Here is a 16,016-nt window from a genome sequence, read left to right as displayed (position 1 = left end):
TTCCTTGACAACAAAATAAATATACATTACAGTACAATTACTCTGGCATAGGGGAGGCGGGTGGGTCAGTGAGGAATCCACAGGCAGATATTGTATCTACCAGAAAAAGCGTTACCGAAGGTAAGTAACTTGTTCTTCTGATAGATACATCTGCCGTGTGGATTCCTCACCTTGTGAATAGAGTCCCACAGCAGTCCCCACTCCCGGAGGAGGGTGTCCACTCTTCTAAACCAGGAAATCCTGAAGGACAGAGCGCGCAAAATGGCCGTCCCTCCTGACTTCGGTATCCAAGCAGTAATGCTTCACGAAAGTGTGGAGGGAAGACCAAGTTGCCGCTCTACAAATATCTTCAACAGGCACACCTCTAGCCAACGCAGAGGTCGAAGACTTAGCTCTTGTAGAATTAGCCCTTATACCCTCTGGAGGTTCCTTACCGGCCAAAGAGTAGCAGATCTTAATGCAGAGAACGATCCATCTTGATAAGGTTCTTTTATGGACCGCTCTTCCCTTCTTGCAACCAGCAAACCCAACGAAGAGCTGGTCCTCCAAACGAAAATCCTTGGATCTGTCCAAGTAAAAGGAAACCGCCCTCTTAGGGTCCAGGCGGTGCAGTCTCTCTTCCTCCTTAGAAGGGTGAGGTGGAGGATAAAAGGAAGGTAGGGTAATGGACTGACTCAAATGAAAGGGAGTCACCACCTTAGGCAGAAAAGCAGCCCTGGTCCTGAGAACCATTCGATCAGCATGAATGGTCAGGAAAGGGGGCTTAGAGCTCAGAGCTTGAAGCTTACATACCCTCCTTGCCGAGGTAATTGCAACGCGGAAGACTGTTTTAAAGGTAAGAAGCCTCATGGGACATTTGTGAAGAGGCTCAAACGGAGCACCCATCAGAAAGGTTAAAACAAGAATTAAATCCCACTGAGGCACAATAAAAGGTGAAGGAGGGAACTTATTCGTGAGGCCCTTCAAAAATCTCAAGACCACGGGAGATTCAAAAAGAGAGGGCTGGTCAGGCAAGCAGAGAAAAGCTGACAGCGCCGAAAGGTAGCCCTTCACAGTAGCAACAGCAAGCCCCTGTTGCGCCAGAGAAAGAGCAAACTGTAGTATATCAGATAAATGGGCTCTCACAGGGTCAATAGACTTCTCCCTACACCACTCAACAAATTTCGACCATCTATAAGAATAGACGGACTTAGTGGAGTCACGCCTGGCGGATAAGATGACATCCACAACGTCAGGCGGGAGGGAAAAGGAATTCAGGTTGCCCCGCTCAATCTCCAGGCATGAAGGTGTAATGTCTGGAGGTGGGGGTGTAGAACCTGCCCCTCCATCTGAGAGAGGAGGTCTGCCCTGAGAGGGAGACGGAGCGGCCGGTGAGAGGAGAGGTGGAGAAGATCTGAATACCACACCCTTCTTGGCCAATCCGGGGCGACCAATATAACTTGGGCCCGGTCTTGGCGAATCTTCCTCAGAACCCGAGGAATCAAGGGTATGGGAGGGAACGCGTAAAGGAGCTGACCTCACCAGCTCAACTGAAACGCGTCCCCCAAGGCTCCTTGCATCGGATACTGGAGACTGCAGAATGACGGGCAGTGAGCATTCTCGCGAGTGGCAAACAGGTCCACCCGAGGAGTCCCCCACATCTGAAAGATGCTGTGAACCATCTCCGGGTGAAGCCTCCACTCGTGGTCGGCAGGGAACTGCCGACTGAGACCGTCTGCCCGAACGTTCAGAACCCCGGCCAGATGATTTGACATCAGACAAATCTGATGGTCCCGAACCCAGGACCAGAGACGCAGTGCCTCTCTGCAGAGACACTGCAACCCTACTCCTCCCTGTTTGTTGATGTACCACATCGCGGTCGTGTTGACCGTTAGGACTTGGACCGACTGACCGTGAAGGGAAGGGAGGAAGGCCTTGAGCGCTAAACGAATCGCCCGCAATTCTAGAAGGTTGATGTGAAGCAACCTTTCCTCTGGCGACCAAAGACCCTTGACCTCCAGATCCCCCAGATGAGCACCCCACCCTAGAGTGGATGCATCCGAAATCACCGTGGCCACCGGAGGAGGCAGATGAAAAGGCTTCCCCTGAGACAGGTTGCCTTCCACGCCCCACCAAGACAGATCCGCTGCAGCTTCTCTGGAGATCTTCACCGACTCCCTGAGATCTCCGTTGTGCTGATACCACTGCCTGCGGACGCACCACTGGAGTGCCCTCATGTGCCAGCGTGCATGGTTGACCAGGAGAATGCAAGAAGCCATCAGACCGAGCAGGCGAAGGACCTTCAGGACCGGAACAACCGCTCCATTGTAGAATAAAGGAATCATATCCTGTATGTCGCGAATCCTTTGAGGTGGAGGGAATGCACGACATACAGTTGTGTCCAGTACAGCACCTATGAACAGGTTGCGCTGGGAGGGCACCAGGTGAGATTTGGGTACATTTATCGAGAAACCCAACCTGTACAACAACTGGACTGTCTCCTGCAGATGATGAAGCACAATCTCCGACGACTCCGCTTTGATCAGCCAGTCGTCCAGATAGGGGAATACAGGAATCCCCGATCTTCTGAGATGCGCCGCCACCACTGCCATCACCTTGGTGAAGACCCGAGGTGCAGTAGTAAGTCCAAACGGAAGGAACGCAAACTGATAGTGCTGCGATCCCACCGTAAAACGGAGATACTTCCTGTGCGACTTCAGGATGGGGATGTGGAAATACGCATCCTGCAAGTCGAGCGACACCATCCAGTCCTCTTCCAGCAGAGCCTGAAGAACCTGTGCAAGGGTGAGCATCTTGAATTTCTCCTGCTTCAGGTAAAAATTCAAGATCCTGAGATCCAGGATAGGAAGAAGCCTGCCATCCTTCTTGGGAATCAGGAAATACCGGGAGTAGCATCCCTGACCCCTTTCCCGCTCTGGGACCACCTCTATCGCACCTTTCTTCAATAAAGTTTGGACTTCCTCCTGAAGGAGAAACAGATGTTCCTCTGAGCAATACCCTTGGCAGGGAGGGTAATTGGGAGGGAATTCCCGAAAGGGAAGGGCATACCCATTTTCCACGAGATTGAGAACCCAAAGATCTGATGTAACCGATTCCCAATCTCGTAGAAAGTGGGTAAGCCGGCCCCCCACCGGGCCTACATGATACTGAATGGCGGATCTAGGGCTGCTTTTCTGTGGCTGGGGGGTTGGTGGAGGTAGAGGAGGAATTGGGCTGACGCCCCCGAGGACGTGCTCTCTGCTTCCCCCTGTATGATCTATACAGGGTATTTTGCTGCTGCTGCTGTTGTTGCTGCTGCTGCTGCCCTTGTCTATATGTACGAAAGGAACGGCCAAAACCTCTAAATTTCCTGGTCGTAGAGCCTCTGACCTGAAGACCAAGAGATCTAGCCGTCGCCCTGCTGTCCTTGAATCTTTCCACGGCCGCATCTGCTTTCCTTCCAAAGAGCCCCTCACCATCGAAAGGCAAATCCAATAAAGCAGACTGCACATCAGTTGAAAAATCGGATGACTTCAACCAAGCCGAACGCCTAGTGGCAACCGCTGTGCCCATGATCCTCGCCACAGAATCCGCAGTATCAAGCCCGCTTTGGATGACTTGACGGGCAGCAGCTTGAGAATCAGACAATGCTTCCTCAAAGTCTTTTCTGCTATCCTCTGGAACCTTAGGGATCAATGTGCGCATAGAGTCCATTAGAGCATGAATGTATCTACCCATAAGGCAAGTGGCATTAGTAGATTTCAGTGCCATACTAGCCGAAGAAAAGTTCTTTTTAGCTATTTGGTCCTGTTTCTTGGCCTCTTTGTCGCCAGGCACCTGCGGAAAAGCCCCAATCGATTTTTTAGAACATGCAGCCTGAATCACCAAGCTCTCAGGAGAAGGGTGTGACGACAAGAATGCAGGGTCCTCAGGAGCCACCCTATATCTCCGAGCCACGTTCTTGGAAACTGCAGGAGCAGAGAAAGGCTTTTTCCACACCTCCATAATGGGTTCCTTTAAGGCTTCATTAAATGGAAGCAAAGGCTCCACAGCCTGACTAGGAGAATGAAGAACTTCAGTCAGCAAATTCGATTTAAATTCGACAGTAGGCAAAGACAAACCCAAAAGTCCAGCTGCCTTCCTCATGACAACATGATACGGTTGAATATCCCTGGAGGGAGTATCAGATCCCGAAGGCAAAGACCACTCCGGGGAAAACTCGAGACCACTTGCCTCTGCCAGGTCGTCGAAACTGCCAGCATCCAGCTCGCCTTCCTCCATATCTGAAGAAGACTCATCAACCCTCTGTTGTTCAAGCAGACGTTGAGCTTCTCTTCGAGACCTGAATTTGACTCGAAGTGCAGCCGAATCCAAAGCCGAATCCGACGGCGCCGGAGCCGACTTCTGAACCGAATCCGAGGGCTTGGAAGGAGGATCCATGGACTTGCTTGGAGCCGGTGACGTCGGAGCCGGAGTCGTCAACTTCGGGCGAGCCGGCGTCGACCCTGGTGGAGCTTGGTACTGCCACAGCGGAGTCGGGGTTGGCATATACGGCATGAATGGTGCCGGAGCATATGAGTGAGGAACACCCAAATTAAAGGCCATAGGACCCATGGGGCCCGAAGGCGCACCAGAGGGGAACCATGATCTTGAGGAAACACCATACATCGCGTTTAAAAACGCGGAAGGGTCCTGACCTGGTGTCCGGAATGGTGGATGCTCAGGATGACTTCGAGGAAGGTTTGAATCTGCCTCTTCAACAGGATTCGAAGATTCCCCCTCAACAGGAACTCCATCGGCGTCATCCGGAGTCGGAGAATGAGCCGGAGACGGAGTCGGATCCGGAACCGGAGTCGGAGAATGGGCCACCGACTCCGAAGGCGAAGCCTCACCTTCATGATCCGACACATGTGGAGGAATCACCTTCGACTTCACCCTCCTGGGAGACCTTGATCTTGAACAAGACTTATCCCCTGAATGATGACGGGATTCATGCCTCCTCTTCTTATGTTTTTTCCGAGAACCGGAAGCATGGTCAGACGAGGACTTCGAGGCCGACGCCTCACGAGACCTCGACCTGGATCTCGACTTCGATCTCTTCGAGCGCTTCGAAGACTTTCTAACCTTACTTGCTTTAAGCTTGGCCACCAGGAGCTTCGATTCCCGCTCTCGAAGAGCCTTCGGATTCATCTTCTGGCACGATGAACAACCTTCAACGTCGTGATCCGAGCTCAAGCACCATATGCAGTCTTGGTGAGGGTCCGTAACGGACATCATCTTCCCACATTCTCCACAAGGCTTAAACCCTGTCTTCTTTGTCGACATGACAAACGAGCAACAAGGTCAGAGAAAGGAGAATCGAGGAAACAAAGTAATAGGATACTAGAAGCTACAGAGTAACCTGTTAAACCGTTAGCGTCGACGACGCGGAAAAAAGGGAACTGATGTCATCACGCCGGCGTGGGCCTATTGTAGGCGTCGGTGACGTCAGCGGAGTCGCGAGCGATGTCGTGTCTCCGTGACGTCAGAGTCCACGTCAGCGCGAGGCTACAAAAGAATTTCCGAATGTTGCTGACGCAAGGGGGATATTCACAAGGTGAGGAATCCACACGGCAGATGTATCTATCAGAATGTATAGAGTAGAGTGAATGATTGCCATTTATAAAAGAGGCCAGTTCTAGATTGAATGCCTTTTCTACTATTTTAGTCAGGAAAGAAAGGCGTGAGATAGGTCGGTAATTACTAGGGTCTTTAGGGTTAAGATTCAATTTCTTTTAAGAGCAGGAAAATAGAGGCTCTTTTCCATCTTCTAGGGAAGTCGCCATAGCAGAAAGGTGAGTACTAGATTATGGTCCCACTGAGGCATGATGAAGAGTGAAGGTGGAAACGTGTTGCAGACTTTTCAAAAACCTATTCACACCTGGGGATTTGAACAGAGGAGACTGATCTGACAACCGCAGAAAAGCTGAGACGGCAAAAAAATAGCCCTTTAAGGTGCTCAAAGCAGAGCCCTGCTGGGCAAGAAAAAGATAAATAGAAGGACCTTAGAGAAGGGAGCAGAAAGAGGTCAACCTGTTTCTCTGCACGCCATGCCCCAATGTCAGGTGTATACCGTCTTGGGTACCAAGATAAAATAGCAGACTTTGGGCGTAAGGTCAAAAGCTGTTAACTGTCGCCACTCAATCTCCATGCATGAAGGCAGTGCGTTGACAGGTTCTGTTGAAGAACCCCCCCCCCCCTGCAGCGAACCCCCCCCCCTGCAGCAGCGACATAAGATCCTCCTGAAGGGGCAGCCTTATCGGAGGACCGATAGTCATGCTCAATAGCTCAGAATACCAAACTCTCCAAGCCAAGCCTGGAGCCACAGGAATAACTTGGGTCCAGTACTTCCAGATTTTCTTGAGAACTCTGGGCAGGAGTGGTATGGGCGGAAAGGCGTAAGAGAGGCCTGAGCTCCACTGAGATGAAAAGCGTCTCCGAGTGAGAGCCGCCTTAGAAACTCCAACAAGCAAAATTGCTGACATTGCACATTCTCAGCAGTGCCGAACAGATCTAACCAAGGTTCTCCACACTCTCGAAAGAGACTTTGCACCACATCCAGATTGAAATGCCATTCATGATCCGCTAGGCATCTTTCGCTGAGTTCGTACACCCTGGCATTCAGGGAGCCCGCCAGGTGTTGAACCACTAGGGATGGCATTCCAGAAACATCCAGAGGCGCAAGGCCTTTTGACAAAGGGTCCACGACCCCACCCTGACTTGTTTATTGCAGTACCACATGGTGGTGGTGTTGTCTGTGAACACCTTCACTAGCCTTCCCTTGATGGAGAGTAGAAAGGCTTTCAACGAGAGCCGGATTACCCCGGAGCACCAGTAAGTTGATGTGGAGTCTGGATTCCACTGAAGACCAGAGGACTCTGATCTCCACCTCTCCCAGATGGCCACCCCATTCCAGAAATGATGCATCTGTGACTACTGTTAGATCTGGTTGAGGAAAGAAGAGGCGTGTGCCACTAGCTCAATCGCGGTTGACTTACAGATCTTGTGCAGTTCCCTCCCACATCTGGACCACATTGGATTTGCCCGATGCTGTGCCCACTGGAACTACAGGTCCCACTACAGCTCTCATATGCCAATGGGCATGTGAAACAAGAAGAATGCAGCAGGCAATGAGGCCCAACATCCTCAGAGTCACACTCACCGAAATCCAAGATAGAGGCTGAAAAGTTGGTATCGTAACCGGAATATCCGGGACTCGCTTTTCTTGAGGATAGGCCCAAAACTGAACTGTGTCCAGAACAGCTTGGACGAAAAGGAGCATCTGAGAGGGAGTCAACTGTAACTTTGGTACATTGATAGTGAACCCCAGCGAATGCAGAGGGTCTGCTGTAGTCTGGAGGTGGGAGATGACTGCTTGTGCAAGCTCGCTTTCAACAGCCAATCGTGGAGGTACGAGAAGACTGGAACCCCTGATCTGCATCTACTGCCATCACCTTGGTGAACACCCAAGAAGCGCTGGTGAGGCAAAAAGGGAGCACAGTAAACTAAAAGTGCTCTTGGCGCACCATGAACCACAGGCAGAGTCTGTGGACTGGCAAAACAGGGCGGTGAAAGTATGGGTCCTTCAAGTCCTACGCCACCATCCAGTTTTCAGGGTCAGGACAGGACAGGACCGGAGATAAGGTGTGCATCTTGAACTTCTCCTTCTCAAGGAAGAAGTTAAGAGGCACAGGTGCAAGTCTAAGTTAAACTAATACTAAGGAAATCAACCTGCCTATATATAGGATATATATATAGTGCCCAAGTAGGGTCACCCAATAATAGACAACACTGGGCTAACAATTGGACATAATCACAATAATTCCAAGAATGCAATTATTACAAAATGTCAATTTATTTTATTAGTCTAGGTTAGGACAAGGCCTACTTCCTTTTTTAGCACTAGAAAGTAGCGGAAATAGCAACCACAACCTACTTCTGATGCTGGTACTCTCCTTTGGCAAAAAGAGGCAATATTTCCTGACTGCACAAGCAGACATGGTCCTCTGTCAGCCGCTCTTAAGTGTCTGGCATGGGTGGGTGGCTGTTCCAGAAAAGGGATGGAGTAGCCCTTCTGGATGATCTGCAACCCCCACTTGTAGTATGCTATTGACTACTAGTGGGACAGGTGATGGAGGATCCTGCTGCTCACTGGGTGCCCAGTGGTAAGAAGGCAAACTAAATAGGCAGCGGCTGCAGCAGGTGTGGTGGGCCGACTCACTCTCTTGCTGATAGACCCATGTGATCTGTGGGAACCATGTTCAGGGCCACGAAAGGGCTGGGAACCCTGTTGGACTTGGTCGCTGGGCGGTAATTGGTGCGGTTGGTAGCACCTACCGTAGCCATGGAAGAGGAGAAAGAAAGACTGGAGTTGGTGAGAAGCCATGGACATGACCAAGGACCTTGACATGGCTCTGCTATCCTTGAAGCGCAGAGTCTACCTTCTCACCAAAGAGGTGGGAGCAATCAAAGGGCATGTCCATGGGCAAAGCCAGTGGTTCCCAGCCAGGGGTGATGTCTCAGTGCCACTGACAATGAAATCGCTCTGACCAGCGAGTTGTTCGTATCAAGTCCACATTGGATGGTGAACGTTGCTGCATCTTGCCCATCAGCAATTGCTTGGGAGAATATGACTTGAGCCTCCTCCAAGATCATGGGCAGCACTTGCACAACTGAATCCCATACAGTGTGTTGGTGTTGGCCCAAAAGGCACGCGGTGCACACCGACCGCAGTGCTATGCTGACCAAAGGTACCCAGCCTTTTGGATACCCTATCCGATAGTGGTCCAAGTGGAGGCTTGGACCACCAAACTTTCCGGGGTAGGGTGCAGGGTGAGGAAACTGGGGTTCCCAGGAGCAGGGAGATGGCAGCGGGTAATTGTCCTATGCACAGGAATCCCTGTGTAGAGCTTGGCCAGACATGAAGGAGGACATCTGTAAGGGCTTAAGTGAAGGGGAGTAAATGTTCAGAAAGGGCAGCTGCTGGCAAAATCATGTTCATCATGACTGCCACTGTAGGCAGCTGAAGGTCCAGGACCTCACTGCCCTCCTCACCAGCATTACAAATGAGGCACCCTCCTCCATAGCCACAATATGGGGAGAGACCAGGCCAGTGTCTGGTGAAGTGTCAAAACCATTGGCATCTGCCAGTACCTCATGACAACTGTCCTCTGTATCATCCAGGGGGTGATGGAAACTGTAAGGTTATCTGACCCCTCCCAATCGTCTCCCTCTCCAGGCCTGTCAAAAGAAAAAGGCACTGGATTCAACTCAGAGGGCATGGTACCGGTCGGCGCTGGAGTTTGTGTCGGGCGACAGTGATCAGGCTCTGCGTCGGGGTTGGGTATAATGATAGTGCCATCGTGACCGCAGGGCGTCAGCAGCACCGGGAGCAATGGCACTGCAGCAGGAGTTGGGAGAAGGGTGCAGTTGGCACTGCTCTAGATACAGCATCGGAACCAAAGGGCTTGACTGATGCAGAGGGAGATCCCGCCAGGAGAGAACCAGTAGGGTCCCTCCTGTACCTCTGGGGCAACACGACGCTTGAGAGGGTCAGGCTGCCCAAATATGAGATGCATAGCCTCAAAACTCTAGGAAACTGGCAGGCGAAGCAGACTCTGGCACAAGCTCCACGGCAGAGCGAGGCCTAGAGTGCAGACGCACCCTCGCCTGGTCCGAATGTTTGGACCGGCGCAAAGAATTTGAAGAGCACTTCGACTTCTTCTTTTTGTGAGACTTACACAATGACCTGGATCAAGACTATGACCGCTGTGAGTGGCTTTGCGAGCGGACCCGGGACCATCTCTGTGACCAGGATCGAGAGAGTCACTGGGTCGCCCGACGCAGGGCAACAAAGAGTTTTAGGGACCGTTTTCTCAGTGCCTTGGTGCTCATGGGGCGGTACTCATCGCAAGTATTAGAGAGAGTGGTGCTGCTCCATATACCCGAGGAAAACCTAGGGTGGGTTTTGTCACAGATGTCTGCCTGTGACAGGCATCACAAGATTGGAAGCCATTGGCCTTCTTGGAAGATATCCCTTGCATCAGCAGGAGAGGGAATCTCCTAAAAGGCCTCTACAAAAGTCGAGAAAAAAGTAAGTAAATAAAGAGTGGGGGGTACCTCTCTGGATCTGCGCTAACTGGTTTGGAAAAAAAAAGGACATCAGCATGCTTGAGTGGCACCTACTTATGCACCACAAACGTCACATCCAGTGTGGTTGCTGACGACACAGAGCCGAACGAAGCCACCTACCAGCACACAGGAGTACAGCCCTAAAATTTCTTGACGCTTGGGGAATATCTTGGGGCAAGAAATCTGCAGCTAGACGTTTCCATCAGATGTAAAGATTAAATCTTGTTCCACCATAGTCCTGCAGTGTCCTTGCTCTTGTCCCTGGTGGTGATGATGAGCTACTAACAAAGGTATATGTACCAGCTATAGCAACCATTCACCATAAGGTTACTGGCACTGCATTTGAAGCACCTGTACATCTTGTATTATCAGTGGGATAAGTGTTGAGGTGAGTCTTAAGCATTACAGTTGGAAAAGGTGCATTTAGATTGGGCATGAACCAAGCTAAAACTTGAATTTTCAGCGTTAAAGTACAAAGTGGCTGTCAGCATGGTCAAAACACTTGAGCATATGGAGTGGATGAAAAGTGATAAGCACTGTAGCACAGGAACAATTATTTGCATTCACTGCTTGTGTTGACTGTTTTCGCAAATGACCTGTCGTGCAACTGCAAAAAATACCCACATCTCAACACAAGCTCAAACCCCAACAAACCAAAAGAAACATTCTCCAGACTTAACTTTGACAAACTGTCTTCCAAACCTGAAAATTTTGAGGGTCATCACATAAAGCTGACTTTTCTCACTTGTTTCGGTTGCTGGTGGACAGGCCACTCTTAGTTTTTGCACTGGTCACGTAAAACACCTAATCTACAACAAAGAATTTCCCTTCTCTAGCATCATGCTTTCTATCATCTCCCTTGTGTACTTTTTTGTTCTTTGTCTGTTTTTTTTTCCTTCAACCAGTTAAGACACACCTGTCCCGACCCAGTAGTGGAGCTGGACTCTGCATCATTACCTTCCCTTTAAAATAAACAAAAAGTGATATCCCTATGGCATTATGTGAGTGTCGCTAGGAGTAGTGATGTGTCTGTTGCAAGGGGAGGTGGTAGGTATGTTAATACAGAATGTTGAGATGCTAGCTAGTAGTTTAGTATGCAGAGTTGGTGCTGTAATTACTAGTGGAATGTCCTGTTTTATTTTTCATCAAGGTTAAAACCTGTTCCTACTTCATCCGAATCTGACTTTGCACTTTCACGTAGTTAATGATAACGGGGGTTTCTGATGGCAGTGTTGATGGTCTTACCCTCGTATCTGCTTGAGAATGTAATCTCTGGAGATGTACTTGATATTTTCATCTACAACTGAGCGCACTCCCTCCTCTTCGGTCAGCTGCTTCTCCAGCCATTCCACCAGGTCTTTGTTGTTGTCCCACAGGTACGCCTGAAAAGGGAACAGAGAGAAGCATTTCAGGTAATCGGCATGTACCCTTAGACAAAAACACAGACTGCCCAAAAGGAAAAGAAGGTGCTTCCTATCCAATGCAAGAACACATTGAGCATCAGGAGATCATCACTGTGCCAAAGAGCAGTTAGGACTACTTAAAATACCGGCTACTTAACACCCCAAGAAGGATATACAAAGGAGGGTATATCTTTCTAGCACAATGTTTAAATGAATTATCAGGAAATAGTTATATTATCGGGCCACAATTATATTATGAATTTAGGCAGAATCCCAGATATTGTATTACAACTCAATACTTTTTAACTCGCACCATGGAGCACTGCTACTAAGGCAGATGCTTGTGAGGCAATGACCCACTGCATTTTGACACCGTAGCAACAACTGTAATCTATTATATAAAATTGAATGGACAGGTTAGATGCATCCTTCCAGTCACGTTTGCAAATACTGAAAATCAGAAACCTACAGAACCACTTAGTATAGAACTGATGCCTTAAGCGTGCTTCTGATGGTCACAGGAGGGTCACTCTAGGACACAGAGAGTAGAGAATGCAAAGTTTGAATTGTAAAACGTCTCGGACCATCTGGGCATTCTGCATAGGGTTAGGCTTGCAGGTCAAGCACTAGGACCGCTCTGGACATAGGATACTGGGAGCACATCTAAATAAGGACGTGAATCAATGAATTTGGATCATGAACTGCAAGACATTGTCTTATGGCACAGAGTATACCGAAAGAATGTAAAAATGCTATTCAACCACAGCAGCCAATCAGGCCCTCCAATTAGGACTGTTGTAAAAGAGAAACCCAGGTTCACGAACTTCAGTCTCATGGAGAAAAGGGATCATATTATTTAAAAAACGGTGCTCTCTAAATCTTAGCATTTATATTCAAAATAGATGATGAATGAATGCCCATTGATGGCTCGGCGGTCTGTTGTCAGCAAGTAACTTTTGAGAGTCCTCAGCCAGTGCAGAAAGGCTTCAGACCCAAGATATAGTGGGTCGGTCTTCCTGGGGTTAGCTACAGTAACAGCTCAGCAGCCACTAGTCTCCATATGGGGGATTAATTACAATGCAAGGGTTTTCAAGTAAAGACTAGACTATCAGACTAAAAGTAGGCAAGAAAATTGGCGAAGAGACGAAGGAGAGGGAGGCAGGGGTAGAGAGATAGAAGTGATAGAAGTGAGAGAAGTAAGAGGGGGAGGATACAGGATAAAACCGCCAGCAGAAGACTGAGACAAGGGCACGTCTCCCCATAAAGAATTCTTGAATACACCCTTCCGCTTGGTTTCCTAGAAGCACAGCAGATGGGGGCGGGGCTAAGAGGGTCAAGCGTTCTGTGACCGCTCAAGTCTACGCAGCCATGTATGAGCCCCACCCGCCATGCCTCTCTTCTTGTTTGTTGGGATAATATGGCCTGTTTGTTATGGGAGTAGGGTCTGGTGGGCAGGATTTGACGACATAATAACGCTGGGGTGTGTTAGACGCCTAATGGCTTTCCCCACTCCTCTCACCAGCTCTCATTTTCTTTACAAATCATTTAGGAATCGTTTGGTTAATGGTTTCCGGAAAGCCAAGTACCGCCATTAGGACTCATTCATATTTATGCCATTTTGTTTGGGTAATTAAACACAAAGCTCGTCATTTAAAGGAGCACTATCCTTCTCCGTTATCACTAACGAAGTCAAAGTCAGAATGACAATGAGCTTGGAGATATAATCAACCAGGAGCCACAGCGCGGAGGCAGCACCGTCCGGTCGCTCCCGCTCCCGGGCTGGGGGAGACACCCTTGTGATCTCAGTCTAAATTCTTCTTGCGATGGGCATGAAGTCCACAGTCCCCGCATAATCCTTGTGGATGGCTCATGAAGTCTCTTATGCTGGTGTTCAAATTCTTTCCCAAGCCTGCCCACATCGTCGGTTTTCTCTCACAAATGTCCTGTAATTCTCATAAATACTACTATTACTACTAGTAGTTCACACATTTTTTACGTTAACATTGGAATTTCACATGGCTTTTAAGTTATTTCGAGAAAAAAAGCATTGTCAGAATCCATACAGTTTCATAGTATGTAGAAAAGAGTTTTAGAGTTAACTCACAAGAAAATGGCAGATCCATTTTCAGTGCTAATTAGCACCCGTGAGAAAATAAGGCCAATTTGAGTTGAAAACTGACATTTTAACACGGCCAGACACTGGATAAATGCAGTCAGAGGATGTACCGTCCTGGTGTTGTGGAAGGGATCGTTGTTGCGGATTAACAAGCCTAATAACAATTTATAAAGTCCCTTCAGGAGCCGATCATGTCATGGTTATACACGACTTCTATACTTTTAATGTTGCTTTCTCTGACATATCTAGCCGCAGAAGGTACCATCAATCCCCCCAGGGATGCTGTGCTAGTAGCAGATACTGCCAGCATTTCTCAGCACCCCTCTTGTCGCTTTCAAGAGACGGTAGAAACACTTTTCTGCAAGACCATCACACTTCAAATTGGACTCTACCACTGCTTCGCAGAAGGGCTGCTCTATTTTAATGGCGCGGAACCCGCATCTTTTTTGCACAACTGCGATTGAGACGAACCAGCACTTTTCTGGAGGGATTAAGTAACTGCCCATGTCGCACCTTTTTAGCACCTGCAAATAATACACATGTTTAAATATTATATATCCATGTTACAAATGAGAGGAGTTGCAACATGTATTGCAGTCTCTTTTTAAAACAAAACCCATGTTTTCATTGTTGATATCCCTTCCCTGGAACATGAGAATACAAGACCTGAGAGATAATTTGATTAAACGAGTTTCAATCCATCCTATTAATGCTTTAAATTCCCGCAGGCCCAACACTTAGTTGTCGTATGTGGCAGAGTCCGAAGAAATGCCGTCTCCGAGGTCAGGTTATGATGAATCCACGGCCAGAATATGTGTGAAAGAGAATAATCAGCATTTCTCCGTGACGACTGCCCTGGCAGCCTGTCCCTCAGTCTGACCCCAAGCTGCCTGAGAACACAGGCAGAGGCTGCACAGACGCATGCCTGCTCTGCAGAAGGTTTCACACCGCGGAGAGCTGGACTGCGCTGGGACAGTCCTGGCTTCATCTGTGCTGAACGATACTCTGGGCCAATGCTAGCGCTGCCTATTATGCAGAAATAGACAATTAAATGACACCCTATGGTGTCTGACCCGTACATTTATTATTTACTGCTTTGTTTCTATCATTTCCCATGAGAGGCTATGTGTATGTTCCTTTGTCACAGTAAAACCTGGGGCGCTCAAAAGCCACTCTTTAGTTAAAGGAAAATGACAATCGTTCGTGCTATTTTTTTAGTACTGAAAATTCATACTCGGGTGAGCTCCCCAGGACCATACGTTTTAGTCCAGTTACAGAGATGCTTTACCAGGCTTGGCGAGTGCTCCATGCCGCCTCTGCCTTCAGTGCGGTTATTTCCTGAGCAGTAGAGGGGCCTCCTGGTCTGCGGTATAAAGTGACTTGTTCCGGCACCTAATCCCTTTTAAAGCGCTTTTTGCATCTACAGGTATAGACCTGGCCAATGCACCTCCTTATTGGTGCTTTTAAAATGAGTTTAGATCTCCCCAGACTCCCAAGAAGGCTGAATCCCAAACTCATTCTACCAGTGCCACTGAGGGGTTGCCAAGCGCCATCACTGATGGTACATCAAACATCTATCTCTCCGAATCCAAAGCCAATGTGAACTAATCAACGAGCAGTGCAAAACAGGCACAAAGGAAGCAGGACATGCTATCCACAGGTACAGGAATAGCTACTAAGCTCAACTCCTTGATTATGCATGACAAGCATAGATGTAGCCAGCGTAATCATTGACATACAGCCATGGACAGCAGGTTCCACCCACGTTACTGATGTTTGCAGCCTTCAGCATGGTGCCGTTTCCGATGAAGACACCCCTAAGGTCCAAAGGCAGTTGATTTCACTTTTGTAAGCTATATTAATTTGGTCAAATAAAAAATCTGGAGCATGGATATTCTAGCCTCTAATGGAATCGCAAGCACTTAGTGATGACGGAGGCTCTGTTTTTGTAATTTCTTGTACATCACGTTATATGTCAGTCGTAGCCTCAGGTAGAGTTTTTAGTAGGTCATGTACATTTGGTGCTGAAGCCACACACTGACCACCACTGTGTGGGACTGCCTAAAAAGAGATGGGGAATAAAGGCCAAATAAAACAATTTGTATTGTGAAAGAATTGAGTCAAATCTGAGGGTGACATTTGTCTTTAACCCACAGGTTAAAGTGTTTTTCCACACATGAAAAACCTTTTAGAAATAGTTACCTAATATGAGGCGGACATTTGCTGAGCTGCGAACCTCATTTGATTGTGGTTGATTAAATCATATTTATTTCTTATTCATCAATATAAAAGCCATTGTTGCATCACTACTCCAATAATCAGAAAGCCCTTCTGAGTTTTCAAATCAT

General features: G+C 48.4%; 1 protein-coding gene across 7 annotated transcripts in view; it reads right to left on the bottom strand.

Moving 5' to 3' along the window:
* Positions 1–16,016, bottom strand: part of ACACA (acetyl-CoA carboxylase alpha) — a 1,131,726-nt gene that overhangs the window by 6,597 nt on the left and 1,109,113 nt on the right. For all 7 annotated transcript variants that reach the window (XM_086954890.1, XM_086954892.1, XM_086954891.1 and 4 more), the window contains one exon: positions 11,395–11,531. In XM_086954890.1, coding sequence (XP_086811016.1) covers positions 11,395–11,531 — 137 coding nt within the window. The remainder of the gene's footprint in view (positions 1–11,394; positions 11,532–16,016) is intronic.

Source organism: Lissotriton vulgaris, chromosome 2_1 (assembly GCF_964263255.1).
Source record: "Lissotriton vulgaris chromosome 2_1, aLisVul1.2, whole genome shotgun sequence".
Lineage (NCBI taxonomy): Eukaryota > Metazoa > Chordata > Amphibia > Caudata > Salamandridae > Lissotriton > Lissotriton vulgaris.
Note: the sequence above shows the minus strand (reverse complement) of the source record. Positions and strands in the feature narration are given on the sequence as shown.